The 16,586-nt window shown below is 45.8% G+C and overlaps 1 protein-coding gene across 1 annotated transcript in view; it reads right to left on the reverse strand.

The window, feature by feature from the left end:
• Nucleotides 1–16,586, reverse strand: part of LOC144120294 (monocarboxylate transporter 12-like) — a 52,453-nt gene that overhangs the window by 11,710 nt on the left and 24,157 nt on the right. Inside the window, exon 3 of the mRNA XM_077652686.1 lies at nucleotides 1,978–2,121. Within this exon, the coding sequence (XP_077508812.1) occupies nucleotides 1,978–2,121 (144 nt within the window). The remainder of the gene's footprint in view (nucleotides 1–1,977; nucleotides 2,122–16,586) is intronic.

A 16,586-nucleotide genomic window follows, 5' to 3' on the forward strand; every position in this document is an offset into this window, starting at 1 on the left:
CTGATCTAAATACATACCCGAAGTCTCTGTGGTACCGCGAATGTACAAGCAAAATTTGGCAGATATACAGGCCCAAGAGTTCTTCCCTTACGAGTTTTCTCCATTCTGTGTGCTATCGGTGCCTAAGTCTACATAAAAATTCATCAACGCTTCATCACATATATTTAGTGAAATAAATGCACTAGAATGCGCGTAAATCAAAATTACAAGAAATTTGATGAAAAAGCGCGAGCGACTTCAGAGTCGGAGCTACTTGACCCGCAGGGGCCAGAAATCTTATTTAGGCAAATCCACCAACTTGGGAAGCTGCTCATAGCGCCCCTATTGTTTCACACTTATTAAAGTGCTGACTGTGTGGGAGCAGAGTGAGTGCTTACTGACTTCCAATGGCAGTTAAGCTGTAGGACTGGTGAGTTTTTTCAAGAATTCTGTAAAAGGCAAATGTGCATTATATTCTAAGCGAGGTGTGACGAGGATATAGTTAACTGCTAATCGTACGTTGTGATACATCCACTGCAACTTCACCAAAGCTCCTTCATGTCTCAAACTTTTGTGCCAAACCTCAATACGTCCTAAACTCGGATCAACGCATCTCTCTAGAATTCTTATCAAGAAAACTGCATGGGTTAACTAGCCCGAACAAAAGCAGAGTAGAATCGCCTTCTCGCACCAACCATGAAATACAACCAATTCTTCAAGAACGCCGCCGCTAACATTTTGTGAGTAGACACATCTGTAACTCTTTTTGATAACAGCAGCCCTATTCAGTTTTTTATTTGTTTTCCTTCATTAACATATCTCCAACAACCTCCCCCCATGCCTTTGGCCTTGAGTGTGTAAGAAATAAACGAATACAGGCTACTGAATCTTGAAAAAAGCTTAGCCAAATGTGCAATAGGCGTGTGAAACTGATCTGTCGTCGTCTAAGCTCCTTATGAATGAGATAGGAAAAAAATGGTTTTGGGGGAAAGGAAATGGCACAGTATCTGTCTCAGATATCGACGGAAGCCTGAACCGCGCCGCAATGGAAGGGATAAAGGAGGGAGTGAAAGAAGAAAGGAAGAAAGAGGTGCCGTAGTGGAGGGCTCCGAAATAATTTCGGCCACCTAGGGATCTTTAACGTGCACTGGCATCGCGCAGCACACGGGCGCCTTAGCGTTTTGCCTCCATCGAAACGCAGCCGCCGCGGCCGGGTTCGAACCCGGGAACTCCGGATCAGTAGCCGAGCGCCCTAACCACTGAGCCACCGCGGCGGGTTGTGAGATAGGCCGTAGCTTTCGTCTTTTTGCCATTTTGGCGGTCGAAGTCCACGACCGCCTTGAGGCATGAAGATGGCCGAGCGGCCTTTTGAATTCGCCTAATGCCTTGCACAATCCAGCGTGCAGCAGCAGCAAAGAAGTCAGCTCATTATTTCCAAATTCAAAGATAGGTTTCGTTCAATAAACTAAGTTTCGTCGCCGATTTTCAAGCAGCATTAAATTAAGATGTAGCTGCAGGCCATGGCACGCAATAACTAAAAAACCACGGATTATAGCTCAATATACGACTTAAATCCAGGATCAGCCTTCCCAAGAACAGTAGAGGATGATTATGAGGTAGGAAAAGCGATGTAGATTTCGCCCAGGGTATGTTGAAGGGAGTGAAATGTCGGGAGAGAAAAATGTGCAGCTACATACGACGCAAGAGGAAACCTTCAAACTAACAACCCACAGCAAGAACAGTGGCGGTAAGGCCCAGAAAAACTGCGCACCATTTAGCTTGCTGCATATCATGCACACGATATTCATTCCTTAGAAATGGCACGCAAAACGATCGGCTCCCCATTGATTTTCACTAAACCCGGGGCACAGTGCAGTCTCGCAGGTTGCGATTGGTATTTCCCGCCATGTTTCGGTAAGGTTTGCACGCTGTTATTTACAAAGCAGTCATGAACTACATAGGTCAGCCAAACTGAGGGTTTTTTTTTTCTTCTCTTACCTTGAAGGACGCCGAATGTAATTGTGAGCACGGCAATGTTGGGTGAGAAGGAAGACGCTATGACCCCTGTGGAAGCCACCACTGCGCCCATGAGAGTTATCTTGTAGACGGAGAGTTTCTGTTGCGCCAGGCTCACCAACAGACCTGGACAGACGTGGAAAAAGATGCGGCAAGGGCGATTTAGCAAGCATACGCAGCGGAAACAATGTAAACTCATTCGAAGCAAGCACAAGGTAGAACTGCCGTGAATACGTATTTGGAACAGTCGCATTGCGAGTTTTTCTGTCGTGCAGTAAGCAACTGAACGACCAGCCTCTGTGAACTCAGCACCAAAAGAAATGTACTAATCGCTGTAAAGTGCGCTAATTTATTCAATGACTAATGTATTCAAAACGACACTGAGGACACGTTCAAGTTTGAGTGTGTCGATAGCATGGTGCGCTCTAATCACAGAGGCGAGTTCTGCGAAGACTCACTCTTTTTATAAGCAAAAAAATAATAAGAAACAGTAGAATGTGGCGCCGCTACAGGCCGTTTACGCAAGTAAACTGCGTACTACTACTACTACTACTACTACTAGATTGTACCTTTTCTCACTCGAAAACGGTGAATCACGGAGTCCCCTTTGGTCTCTTCACGTCACGGGTTGAAATCGAGAGGCGAGGAAAATTATGTTCCATCTTTAAATCCCATTTCCTCAATAATAAACACGTTTTCTCCTGCCAAACAAACATCAGCATGATGAGAAAGAGGCGCGTTATTCATTTTTACCAAGAATAAGAATTGGATGGAGTCGCAGACCCTTAAAATTGCACTGACAGTTTATGCATATTCTATAAAGTGTTCTTCAGGCAGGGTTGGAAGACTCATGATAGGCTGTGCGAGTAAATGCATACTCTCCCTTCTAAAACCCGAATGTTGCGTACATTTTCCACCTGTATCCCTGAAAAGAAAATTTTTCTTCTCGCGCTGTTCCCACAGACCGTGCATCGACCGGCCGGACAAAAAGTTTAAACAGATATACGCGGACCTTTGTTCACTTTGGAACGTGGCATGTTCTGCTGAAATTCGCACTTCGCAAATATTCAACTGTGATTCACACTTGGTCCAGCCAGCTGCTTTAACGTACACACGCTGAGTAAGGGGCCTAATCAGCAAATGCAGCTCCAAATGAGCTGCTCTCGAACTGTCTTACTTAGATTCAGAAACGCGCCAGGACACTGGAAAAAAATCCATGGTGGCACATAATTATTTTATGTCTTGGCAATGCAATATCATTAGAATCTACTGATTTCTTTACCGGAAGTGACGTGAGTTCCCGTCTGGAGACGTCCCTTGCCTCGAACCGATCGGAACTATGTGATGGAGGGACGTCGCTTTTTTCCCCCATTACTTTGCAAAAATGGTCTATAGACCGTCTATGGCCTTTTTGCCACCCACCGGTAAAAATGAGTACAAGCGGCCCCCGGCCCGGCGCCCGACTTTCTTCAGGGGTGTTCGCTTGGGAGAAGCTCCGTAAACCGCGCTGCGCCCCTCGCGGGCCAAGCCCCAGTTTCGAACGACCTCACAGCCTGCTAAATGTGGTACCCCTTCGGCCACCGTGGTTCGAACGGCGAGCAAAGCCTCAATGCGCTGTTCCTGGGCGCGCGCACGACCCAGCGCAACGGCCTCTCCTCCTCCGTGAGGACAAAGCAGACCTTCCCCAGAGAAGGCAGCTCCCTTAGCGCCACGGTGTCTCCGCGACGACGCGAGACGCACACACCGTCGCCCGCAGTTCTCTCGACAGAACCTTGATTCGCCACCACACAGCAGCAGCAGCAGCAGCAGCAGCAGTAAAAAAATGGGGGGCTACAAATGGGCTTCTACCGCATGAGGCGTATTTAAGGTCGCTTGACGGCGGAACTTATCTCTGATTCGTCAAGGCAACTACGGTCAAGACCCTTTTCCCAAGCATCTCACCCCAGAAGAGCCGAGTACCAGGCCGGGGAAACCCTCTACCCATCAGAAAACCGGTGGGTACCTGGCGGCGGCGAATCGCACCCAGCACCTCCCTAATGTGAGGCGGATGCTCTACCACAAGGCCATCGCTTTGGTTTGAGCATCCGCCTCGCATTCGGGAGGTGCTGGTTTCGATCCCCAGTGCCGCCGGGTACCCACCGGTTTTAATGGGTACAAGCTTTCCCCTGGTCTGGTGCTCGGCTTATTTGGGGTGAAATGATTGGGAAATGGGTCTTGACCACAGTTGCCTTGACGGATAAGAGATTAGTTCCGCCGTCAATCGACCTTAAATCCGCCTCATGTGGTAGAAGCCCATATGTGGCCCCTTTTTTTCCAGCTTCGTTATCTCCGTCAAGGCTCGCACAGTGTTAGGATTTGAAGGCACGGGCTCCTTTCCCAGGCCATGCACCCTAGAAAGGATAACACCAGGCTGGGGAATGGCTTGTACCCATTACAGCATGACTAGTGGGTGACCAGTAACTATGTGATGGAGGGACGTCGCTTTTTTTTCCCAACCAGGCCCTTACAAAAATGGTCTATAGACAGTCTTTAGCCTCTTGAAAGACTTTATTGCCGTCCTATTGATATTTTTCTATTCAAAGTCTGTAGAATGTCTACAGACAAAAGTCTACCTAAAGTGTAATGCCGCACACACACACACACACACATATATATATATATATATATATATATATATATATATATATATATATATATATATATATATATATATATATAGACGGTCTATAGACGGTGTAAAGAAACTTTTGTAAGGGAGGCTCCTATTGCTGTCGCATTAAAGCAGTGTGCACCGTCGGTGACGTTAACGGACAAATAGGTGTGGTAGGGGCAGATGTAGGAACTGTGTACCATAACAATATGAAGCGATACGATAAATCTAGCGCCAGACACCTAGAACAAGAAAGAAAAAACTTTGTTCCATAGAAAAATGCTATGAAAAACCTTGTTTTCAATGACGTTGTCCCGGGTGTTTTTGCCTCTGTGTGTCTGACTCTAGCCACAACATTAGCAAAGCAACAAACTTTTTTTCAAATATATAAAAGAAGCATTGCAACTATATCTAGGAAACCACAGTTTTCACCCTCACCCGGGAACAGGAGCAGACAGAAAAGAGCGCCTTTCTATTAAACGCGCCAATGCAGCGCCCCTGCGGCCCGCGTGTGCAACGAATGGTCCGTGCTGAGCCAGGCAAGCAGAAGTAAGAGCATCGAAGAAACGCTGTTTTTCAGATGAGCACGTGACCTGACAGGCTACTTTGACACGTGCCCAGTGCGGCTGGTCCTTGCTTAAGTAAACAGGCAAACTTCATTTGTTCCTTTTGTTGCGCAGTGAAGCGTGTTGAACGCAAGGTTATATGATCTGTTATATTAAATGTATAGATGTTATATTATATTAGATCTAAACATTGACTTTCTTCATAAACTTACAAACAAGAGAAAAATCGATGAGTGCTTGCTCGCCTAAAAGCAATACGGGATGAAATGGAATGTGTTCACTGTAAAATACAGTCAAAATTTTTTTTCTATGTTCTTCGAGATGCGAACAAAAGATTAAAATGTGATCAACTGTGAGCTCTACACCACACATTTAACATAGACAGGTTTGTCTTTTTTTTCTAATAAGCTATGGGTGATGTGTGTGTGGCCTTTGAGTAAATGACATAAAATTACTTGGATAAAACGCTCTTTTATGGCGGCATGATTACCATTCTTCTAAAATGGGCTTTATAGAATGCAGCTTGTTGTTTTCTTCATTTCCCCAAGAAGATTGCCATTTGGCTCTTAGTTTGCTACGTACTAACTTCATGTAATCCCTAGGTGGTAAGTTCGCATGTTTTATTTCCGTAGTTCTGGCATGTGCAGCACACATGTCTGCTCTCTCATTGTCCCTAATGCCAACATGACTGGGAGCCCAGCAGAATTTTATAGCATGTTTTTGTGTCGTGACGTTCACTATTTTGTCTAAGATACTTCCTATCAGTGGCTGCGTGGCATTTTAGGAGTTTAATGCAGTAAGGACGCTCAGTGAATCTGTATAAATGATACGTTTTTTGATGTTTTCATTTGTTATTTTCTGTACCGTAATACAAATGGCGTAACACTCTGCGGTGAAACATGGAGGCAGTCGTACTGCATTTTTATTTTTTCCTTGCATTACTGCGCTTCCAACTTGAGCATGAGTTTTTGACCCGTCAGTATAAAATCCTGTATAATTTCTGTATTTGTCTTGCAGTGCGACATATTTTTGTATTATATGCTCAAGTGGTATACAAGTTTTTCGAAAGCGTGTTAGTGTGACGTCACACACTGTGGGGAGAGTGTACCACGGTGGTAGCAGTTCGTGTCTTGGGCAATGCTTTAATTTCAGTCGGTATGTTCAAAATTTGGCCTTTTTCTCCGAAGCGCCAGAGCAACGGCTTAATCGCGTGAGGCTTGTTGTTGAAGAGAATTGGGGATGGGCATTTCGTGACAATCGGGTAACAGATGTTTAGGCTGAGAAAGGATTTTGAGGATGTATGTACAAGTTTAATGCAGTTAATCGATCTTCTAAGGCAGGTTCATTAGTTTCTGCATACAGACTTGCTATTGGGGACGTTCTGTAAGCACTGGAAGATAACCGTAAACGAAGGTTGTGAATAGATTCTAGTCGTTTTATGTAGGGCGGTCATGCTGAGCCATACACTATGGACCCATAGTCTAACTTAGAGCGAACCAGAAAACAATATATATGTAACAGGCATGCCCTACTAGACCCTCAGCATTTTCTGGACAGTAGTTTAAGAACATTGAGGGTCTGGGAACCCTTTCTCTTTAAGTTGTGTATATGTGTTATTAAAGTGAGTTCTTTTATAGAAAGTGAAGCCTAAAGATTTATGCTCTTGTTGGCTGGTAGTTGGGTTTGGTTTAGATATAGTGTGTGGTCGGCCAGCAGGCCTCGTCTAAAAGAGAACGGAACCGCTGCTGATTTCTGAGCAGAAAAATCTAAATCAATTTCTATCTGCCCAGATAGCTCGTTTATTCATTGACATTTGTATCTGTCGCTCAAAAGTAGGTACGATGGAAGACGTGCATGCTATTTGCAGGTCATCTACGTAAACTGAGTACATTATGGATTGTGGGATTACTTTTCCCTTGGAGTTCATTTTGATGATTAATAAGCCCTGTGGACTTTTCACATATAATAGGCAGTTTGAAATAGAAGTATGAACAAAAGAGGTTTGAAGAAGACTACAAGGATGGCGATAAGGATGACGTGTATTAAGCGAATAATAAAGAAGATGAAGTATTCGGTGAGGTGGGAAGAGATGATTGGTGGAGAAGAGAAGAAGAGGACGACGACAAAGATGACGTGTACCAACGCCAAGGTTATAAAAGCGCGAGGGAGACCGAGGCACGGAGGGAAGAACAGAGAAGCGGAGGCTCCGGCAGGTCTGGAACACCTCGGCTAGAAGAGAGCAATGCCGGCTACTGCTCCGGTGATCTCGATTTCTACGGCGTCGCACCGTGGATTTCCTGCCGCTCCTGAGCCCGTTCTGGGGAGTCAACGGATGACGCAACCACCTGCTACGGCCAGGGGTGCCTCCAGCGCTGTTGCCACCCATCCCGGTGGTGCCCCCAACGCCAGCATCACCAGCAACACCTCCACGGGAACTTGGACCGGGAGCTCGTACGACGCCGCCAACGACGCTGCCAGCGACGCCAGCCTGAGCACTTCGACCACCACCTCGACGCCGGCTACTGGACCCATGCAACGCTGCATCAGCACCGAACCGTTAGCACGAATGCCGAACGCTAGTAGTAGGACGATAGTAGTAGACGCTCGTAGTAGTGTTCCCAGGTCGTGTATATTAGTAGTATCTGTGTTTTGTGTTAGTTTTGCTAGTTTTGTGTGGTAGTGTTTGTGTCACGTAGGGTGCATTAAATGTGTGTTTGTGTGCCGACAGAAACCGAAGGCGGCAGCGGTCCCCGCTTCGGAGTATGTCCCTTTCTGTTGGAAAGAGACCTTTTTGCCTCAAGGCAGGACAGGTTTTCTGTGGTCTTCAAAGTTATAATTTGTTTTTCTGTTTTCCATACTGGGCACGACCTGGACTACGCGCCATGTGCGTCATTGCAGTTGATGCATTTCGGTGTGCGTTCGCATCTGTCCTCTGTATGCGTCTGTTCTCCGCATGTGACACAAGTGGGTTTACCACGGCAAGCCAACATGTGTCCAAAGCGCTGGCATTTAAAACATCATCTGGGATTCGGTATGTATGGGCGGACTTTACAGTGAAGGATGCGGCGTGAGTGGAATCAGGCAGAGTTGTGCTAGTGAAAGTTAGGAGTATGTGTTTGGTCTTGATTTCAGCATTGTTTCTCCGGATGTTGATTCGTCAGGCTGCTATTACTCCTTGTTCGGCTAGTTCTTCTATATCCCCATCAGTACTCTGTGGTAGTTCATATTCAGATATGACGCCCTTTGATCGGTTCAGGGTGCGGTGCGGAGTTACTTGTACACTCATTTCACCAAGATTTTGCAACGACAGCAGTTTGTTGCTTTGCTACCAGGTAATCTCCGGATCTCTGCTTATTTGCTTTGTAGTTTTTGCCTACACAGTTCGTTAGAGTTTTGGCAATGACAAATGCGGACAAGTTGGCTACAGGTTCGTCAGTATTCGAGTGAATCATGAAAAACTGTAAATATTTCTGGCTTTTGTGGCATCAGTTTCTTGACATCGCTGCGACCCCTTTTCGGGGGCCGATCAGGTTTTATTGCAGATTTAGCCATACTGCATGTACAGACTAAGGGTTCCTACTATTCTGTCCCCTGATTCACCCTTATACTCAGAGGAAGGTCCCGAGACACCCCGCATGGTAGACAGACCAGGAGCCCATCAGCCGAGGCTTGACCACGGCCTCGACCGCCGGCGTTTATTGTCTATTCCCTCCACCTCTCAACTTATAACACCACGGTACGGATGACAGCTTCGGTATAGGAGCTAAGGGTCTGTGGTGGCGCCAAGCACCAACATCTCGTTACACAAGCTGACCCTGCGGGAAGGTGCACATAGGTGAAATAGTAAATCGAGCTTATGCCATTTCGCGAGACGCCTTTCAGATGGCCGGAAGCGACGGCAATCGTACGCCTGTTATGGTGAATCGTGATGGATAACCTGCCGATGCTGTCCCTGCTCGGACTACGCAAATCCCTAAATTTCTGGCTTCGGGAGGTGCTCACTCGTTATGCAGCACCACAAACTACGGTTTGCGTTTGAGGTAATGGGCCCAGGAGATAAAGCCAGCACTTCACAGAATTAGACTCAGCATAACACACCTTCATTCGCACTCAAGTAGCCTGGCGCAGCATGCGGCTCGCACTGCTGTCGAAATTTCAGGTCGCGAGTTTTCCTGCATTCTGAACACAAATACGCATATACGGGAGAAAAAGTGTGTAATATGTTTTTTATAAAAGGAAGTGCGCTAGAGTACAGCTTATTACTTTTTACTCCTTTTTGTTGCGAGAGTATAATCTCAGGTTATCAACACCAGTGTATCAATAGCCCCGAAGAGGAAGATGTATAACAGTTGTCTTTCTAGTTCTCATCTACCGAAGCACGGAAAGTAGCGAAAAAAATTGAAATTGTCCGAGAAAAACTCGGCGACCTGTGAAAAATAAAACGGTAAGGGTAATTAAATATGAGAGATTGGATCGAGGAGAGTAGTAAATGTTACGGAAGAAACATCAGTGAAGGATATCCTAAATGTAAACAAAAGGAGGAAACGCTACAAAAGCTACGTGTGCGAGCCGATCATTGATGAGGTCGCCGTGAATGGAGCGCAGTTCTTTCATGCCTCACGTGACCCAGCTATCAGCGGACGTTGATGTCGAAGTCAATGTTCGGTTTTGAAACCGAAACCGCAGGGGAAAGAAATTTGATTGTAAATTATTTAGCGATCTTAGGAGAATACCGCGTGGTAAATAATGTACACAAATGCCTTACGCATCATTACAGAGAAGAAAACACGCATCCAAAAGTTATGTTTAAGCGAGTGACAGAATCGCTGCAGCAGACACAGTAGGGCCAGGAGCTGCATAGGCTCCGTACAGTGGCCAGAGGGTGCTGCGGAGCAGCACCGCTTAAAATATCAAGCAGCTTTAGCACCGCTTTCAACGCCGCCGTAGCAGGTATGATGATGCTTGGTAGGCGAACACGCTGTCCACACTACCTGCTTTCAAGTCCTCGCTGCGTTCTGTATACGACCACCGGGCGTGTTCTTGTGTTGCACCATGGGCTGTGCTTTCCAATGCCGCAAGTGATCTTTTTCTGGTTTCATGTCCATTAAAGGCTTATAGCAACACGTTCAGTTGCGTTTTATTTTATCGCGGCAATTTACTCTTTGGCATCAGTGGAACGTAGGACTCCAATGATCGAATAGTGCATACCATGATTGTTATAGGATGATTATGGTGTATGAAGCAGGTCAGATACCTTTCATCTCTTGGAGACCTCTTGGTTGCGTAGACTCGGCTAACTATACCAATTTTCAGATGCGTTTTTTTGCATACGTTTGCGAGGTGCTGAGTGTAGATGCTTGCTGACTAATTCGGCACAAATTTGCAGCCATCGCTCTGAATATAAAACCAGCTAATTTGCAACACCTAATTTGCACTACGGCGAGATATACGCACGCCGCGTAAAACAGGCGAGCACAAAAGCTTATGGGACATGGGGATCGTAAAAAAACGCCTGATTGTTTGGCACTCGATCTAAGCATGCAGCCGCATAGTGGTGCGTGTTCTTTGCACTTCCCTGCGCGACCTGCACAGTGCGTCCCTCAATCGCTGGCCGCGCCTTCCAGCAGGTGAGAAAATCTAACTTTTTCGTAATTTCGATGCTCAGAAAACTTTTGCGCTCATCAGAACGTGCTATTGACAGAAAAAAGCTTACTAGATGCGAGTTCTCGGGTACAAAAAAAAAGTAGTAGCGTTGCCTCGCAACCCGGTCGGTAGGTAACAATGCCAGTTGAAGTACACGCCCCGTCATACATTCGTACGTTTCGGGTGATATGCTTACGTGACAATGCCGAAATAGCCCCCGACCTCGCATTCCATTAAATTCTGATTCCGAGGGTACGCACGTGTTTCAGATGATCAAAAACGTCAAAGAAACTGAAGCGCGACGAGAAGCCGCACAAATGCCAAAAGGGCAGTTAGACGCCCGCCATTAGAAAGTAGCTCTAACGCTATCAAAATTCGAAATGCAATGCCGCAGCAGTTGCAACGTGGACGTAATTTGAAGAGGCAGCTTTTAATGCACGGCACTACGACTGACGTTGAACGTGACAGAGATTGTCAACTTGACTTTCCGGAATGCTCGTACAATCCATTTCTCGGTGGTGCTGCCTACCCGAAAACTTTCATATTTTGATGTCAAGCTTCCTGCCCAGCGGTGACAACTATGGACGCAGCATAGCCGGCTGTTGTGTATTTCGCTTGTTGGAATTTCTTACGTCATTTTCTCCAGTGCTCGCCATCATTGCAGTGTTGTGAAAGCACCTGAAAGCATGCTGCAGTAGGCGGCGCTTCCGCTCCTCCGCCCCACAGTTTCGTGAAAGCTGCGATAGGTGGCGCAGGGCTCGTGGCCAAACTAGGGTGCCTGGATGCCCGCTCGCCTCCGCTTTTAGTGTGGGGCACCCTTTGTACTACCCCGCGCCGCCGTTTCCCTCTCGCTGCGCCATGTGGAGTCTCACGCGTCAGTTCGTGCAGTGCGCTATGCGTCTGGCACGGTTTCTGTGCGGTCGCGTGGCGACTGTAATAATGCTACTGGTCTCGAAATAGACAGTACATACTTGTTTCACTCGTGGCAGTAGTGTTTTGGCAGTTTTGGCCGTGTTTTATGCACGATGCATTCGCTCTGACTACACGACAAACGAAAGTTATGACGGACTGCTGAGTTTTTAAGTCAACGGCTGCACTTTAAAAGGACAGAAGGTATTTGGTTTTCCTTGATAGGATAATATGGACTATAATAAGGTCACCGAATTCCATATAATTATGCTGCCTTTGTTGTTTTGAACGTACAGACTGTTTCCAAGGCCCCAAGTTACCCTTGTATACAAGCAGCGCGGAGCATGCATGTCCTGCCAAATATAATATTTTTTTGCGTAGTCAGCATTCACTTTCCAACATTTTCTGAAGTGCCTTTGTCTTGTTGCTGCAACGTATGTGAAAAATTCCTTGTAATAATGTCACATTTCTCTTCCAAGTAATCTGTCACCTCACTGATCTGGAGTAGAAAGTTGAGGACACGTCTGAAGCCGAATGTTCATATTTTCTGAACTCCTTTCCTTAGTGGCTTGTACCGCAACAAAACATTGCAAATGGTTGCGTTTCCCTTTGGATGGTGTTGACTACACGTAAACTGATGCTGCGATCCGAAGACATCTTCCTAATTCGTAGTGATTAAGTCGTTTTATTCGAGGACGAATTTTACTAAACAATTTCTTTTTCCCTTCAAAACATGAAGAAAAATCATCAAAAGCGAGTGAAGCAAAAAGAGGCCTCACAAAATCAGCCCCTGATAACTATTTATTTTCAATACCATTGTTCCTGCCAGGGTAAACTAAGAAAGAGGAACCGGAGCAACGAAGGAAAAAATTGAAAATTGGTCTTTGAGGAAACGAAATGGTTTGTATTTGTCTCACATGTACGCCGTAAGCGAAGGGAGGAAGGTGGGAGTAAAAGAAGAGAGAAAGAGGTGCCGTAGTAGAGGCCTCCCCAATAATTTCGACCACCTGGGGACGTTTAACATTCACTGACATCGCACAGCACACGGGCGCCTTTGCGTTTCGCCCATCCCTGCTGCTGGTGTCATCGAAAGAGGAAAAAAAAGTAATCTATAGGATATGGTTGCCCAGAAACACGCGTGACGGATTTTACTGACGTGGCTGCGTGAGGGCAATGAAAAGAGCCTTTTTCCCCAGTTGTGGTTTCTTTAAAAATGATACGAAAAGGAAGAAAAATAATACCGTTACTGGAGAAAAAAGCCGCATTGCGTTCGCGTCACGCAGCCACGGCTTCTTTGCTTACTGACGCACAGAAGATAGGTTTGGCGCCAGGATATTCGTAGTGAGCTGGCGCAAAGAAGGAGAGTCTTCGTGCCTTCGTGGCATTATGATAAAACAAATATTAAACTGAACAAAAAGCTGCGACGAGAGCTTCACATACTTTCTTACCCGCAAGAGCGCATAAATAATACGGCTGCCGTATTGCCAAACGCCTTTGTGATCAGGTTGTGAAGCCACAGCCGCTCGGCAACTTTTGATGTGGCCTGGCAGGTTTTAGCACTCGCCTTTCAGCTTTCTTGACCTACGTCATCAGTGCAAGCGCTATTGGTCTGGTGGTCAAAACACGCGACTTTTGACAGCGTGGTGCAGAACGTGCGATATGTACCGAGGCGGCTGTAATCGGGAGAAGAAAGACCGCGACTCGTAATGACGACGGCGTACTTCTAATCGGAAGAATAAAGGCAGCGGAGAAGGCATAAAACTTGCAAAACCGAGGCGAAAACGGGCCACGCCCCTTTGCTTCAAGTGAGCTCGTAGTGTGCGTGATGTTGCAGTCAGAGACCAAGTTATGAGGGTCTTGTTTTTCCGGGTGTTCTGCCCGCACTATTGAAATGCACCGGGTATTTGGCTTTGCTCGTGACAGCGCGCGGCGAAAAAATTGCCAATCGCGGGTCAAACCAGACTGCCTGAACAACAGTAAACCTCAAAGTATGAGAGGTAAGGCATGCGAAACGCTTGTTTTTCCGAACAATTTCTACTTTGCACGGAGGAATAATGCACAACTTATTTTTGCATCCTCAAAATTATTTAAATTAGCTGCCATAAAACGCACCTTCTCGCATTGATTTCATGGCGAACGAAAAGCTGCCTGAATGGCAGTCTTTGGCCAATGTGCCACTGCAGCTCGAAATAAGTAATCCTGATTGTTGGAAATGTAATTGAAATGTAGAGTATCCGGGTCAAAAGATTGCACTGGAATATGCTACGCCAGTTGAAAGAAAGCTGTTATGAAGGAACACAGCGCAAAATAAACCAACACGCATGAGTGCACCGACTGTTCATTAGGCGCCACTTTCTCGGCAGGTTAGCTGCGAAAGAGAGTGTACTTTAGAGTAACTACCTCTGATTCACTGTTTAAACTATCTCTGATGCCACTCTGCCTCAGTAGAACACCAAATTTTCTGAATCCCTCGCGGCAGCTGCAGTTTTCTCATCGAAACGGAGCGCCGCCGCATTGCGCTCAATGAAACTGAACGGGAGAGTGAGACCCAACATGCCCCAACCGGGAGCGGTGTCTTCACCCTGAAAGCGGCTCTGGCCCATCGAGGCACCCTAGGCCAAACTTGACTGTACGGAGCCACATCCGTCACCGCTGTTCTCAAAGATGGCAGTGCCGTCTAGCCACCCGTAGCTGCTGAGAAGATTTGCTGGGAACTCGAGAACCCTTTCGCATTTCTTGGAAAGTCCCTACGCGCCTCTGCGTTTATGTGCTTCTTAAAGGCCGCGCCCAGCCATCTCCGTCTAGAGAATTTGAGAAGGTCTGAGTCAACTGGCCCCCCGCTATTCCCAGTGCTACTACAATTATCGCCATGCAAACGAATGAAGCACACATCAAGAATTTCGCCCACTATGCGTAGTCTCGAATATGCGTAGTCTCGAATGCGTTAGTTAGTTAGTTATATTGATTTTAATGGCGCAAATGCAACTGAGGCTATGATGCGCCAAACACACGGTTAGAGCTTTTGTTAAAGTGTGTTGTGTTGTGTTGGGTTTTATGGCACATAGGCAGCTAAGGCCATCATGCGCCAAGCACAAGGTATAGAATTGATTTTCTACAGAATGTTTTGGAGTATAAAAAAGAGGCGATGGTGCAGATGACTTAAAAAGATTGTACTGCCTAGTAATAAAAGGGAAGAAATTTGGAAATGGCTAATGGTAAAAGCCTTAAAGATGGTCAGGCAGCCTAAGCGACTTTCCTTGGCTAGCAAGGATCCTGAGGCTCCCAACCAATCAAATAAACAGCCTCAGCCTACTTCTCAAGAATGAGAAAGTGGCTGAGGTATATCATGTATAAAGGCGATCCAGTGGTTAAAAAAAAATTACAGCTTTTCAAGTACGCCTGCTGCTTTTAAAAAGCTAAAAATGGCAGGTATGTTAACAATGGCATTATCAGCTAAAAGCAATGTAGGGTGGAAAGGAATGCATTCATGATAAAATTGAGTGAAGTACTTTTTTCTTAGTTTTTCTAGTTTTATACATGAGAATAAAATGTGGTTAATTGTAAGTTCACCTCCGCATTCTTCGCAAACAGGTTTATCTTGTTTTGTTAGCAGGAAGTTGTGCGTAAGGTGCGTGTGGCCTATTCTGAGACGGCATAAAATCACTTCTTTAAAACGTTCTTGGTGCACACATGACTTAAATTCACCTAAAATCGGCTTTATTAAGTGTAGTTTATTATTCAATTCGCTGTTCCAAGCCGATTGCCATTTTTTCCTTAACTTCCTTTGTACTAATTTCATGCAGTCATTCAAGGGTATATTTACTTTTTTTATTTCCTTGCCACGAGCTTGAGCAGCACAGAAATCTGCTCGCTCATTGCCTTTTATGCCGACATGACTCGGGACCCAGCAGAGTTTAATGTTTTGTCTTCTAGCTGTGGCTGTTACTATGTTGTGTATAATGTCACCAAGTATAGGAGTGATTGCGTTTCTTGAGTGGAGGGCTGTAAGTATACTTAAAGAGTCTGTGTAAATAATAGCGTTTTCGAGGTTCTCGCTGAGTATTTTTTCTACGGTCACATATACTGCGTAACATTCTGCAGTGAAGATGGATGCGCACTGTGGAAGTCGTATTGTTGTCTCCGAATTCCCTCGCACCACTGCACTTCCTACATAAGTATCCGTTTTCGAACCGTCAGTATAAAAGGCTGTGAAACCATTGTATTTTTCCTCAAGTGCCAGAAATTCTTGTACTATTTGGAGTTGTGGAGTTTGCTTTTTGCGGAACTGTGTGAGAGTGAAATCGCACAATGTAGGCAAATCATACCATGGAGGCAGTGGACCTCGTCTTTGCGCAATGCTGGGTAATGTGTTCAGTATGCCGAGATTCTGGCAGATCTCTTCAAAGCGCAAGAGCAGTGGCCTGGTGGTTTGCGGTTTGTTGTTAAAGATTGTTCTGGATGGACACTTTGTAACTATTTCATAACAGATGTGTTTTGGAAGGGAACGGATTTTTAGGACGTATGAGCATGTAAGCATGCTTCTTCTATCTGTAAGTGATGGTTCGTTTGTTTCGACATAAAGACTGTTTATGGGCGACGTCCTGTAAGCGCCAGTGGAAAGACGCAACCCCAAATTATGCACTGGATCTAGATGTTTCAAGTAGGATGGCCTTGCAGAACCATACACCAGGCAGCCATAGTCTAAGCAGGACCGTACCACAGAGCGATAGATGTGTAGGAGGCTTGCCCTGTCAGAACCCCAGTGTTTGTGTGAAAGCACTTTGAGTATATTCAGCGATCGAGAAGCTTTCTTTTTCAAGGCA

Source organism: Amblyomma americanum, chromosome 2 (assembly GCF_052857255.1).
Source record: "Amblyomma americanum isolate KBUSLIRL-KWMA chromosome 2, ASM5285725v1, whole genome shotgun sequence".
NCBI lineage: Eukaryota > Metazoa > Arthropoda > Arachnida > Ixodida > Ixodidae > Amblyomma > Amblyomma americanum.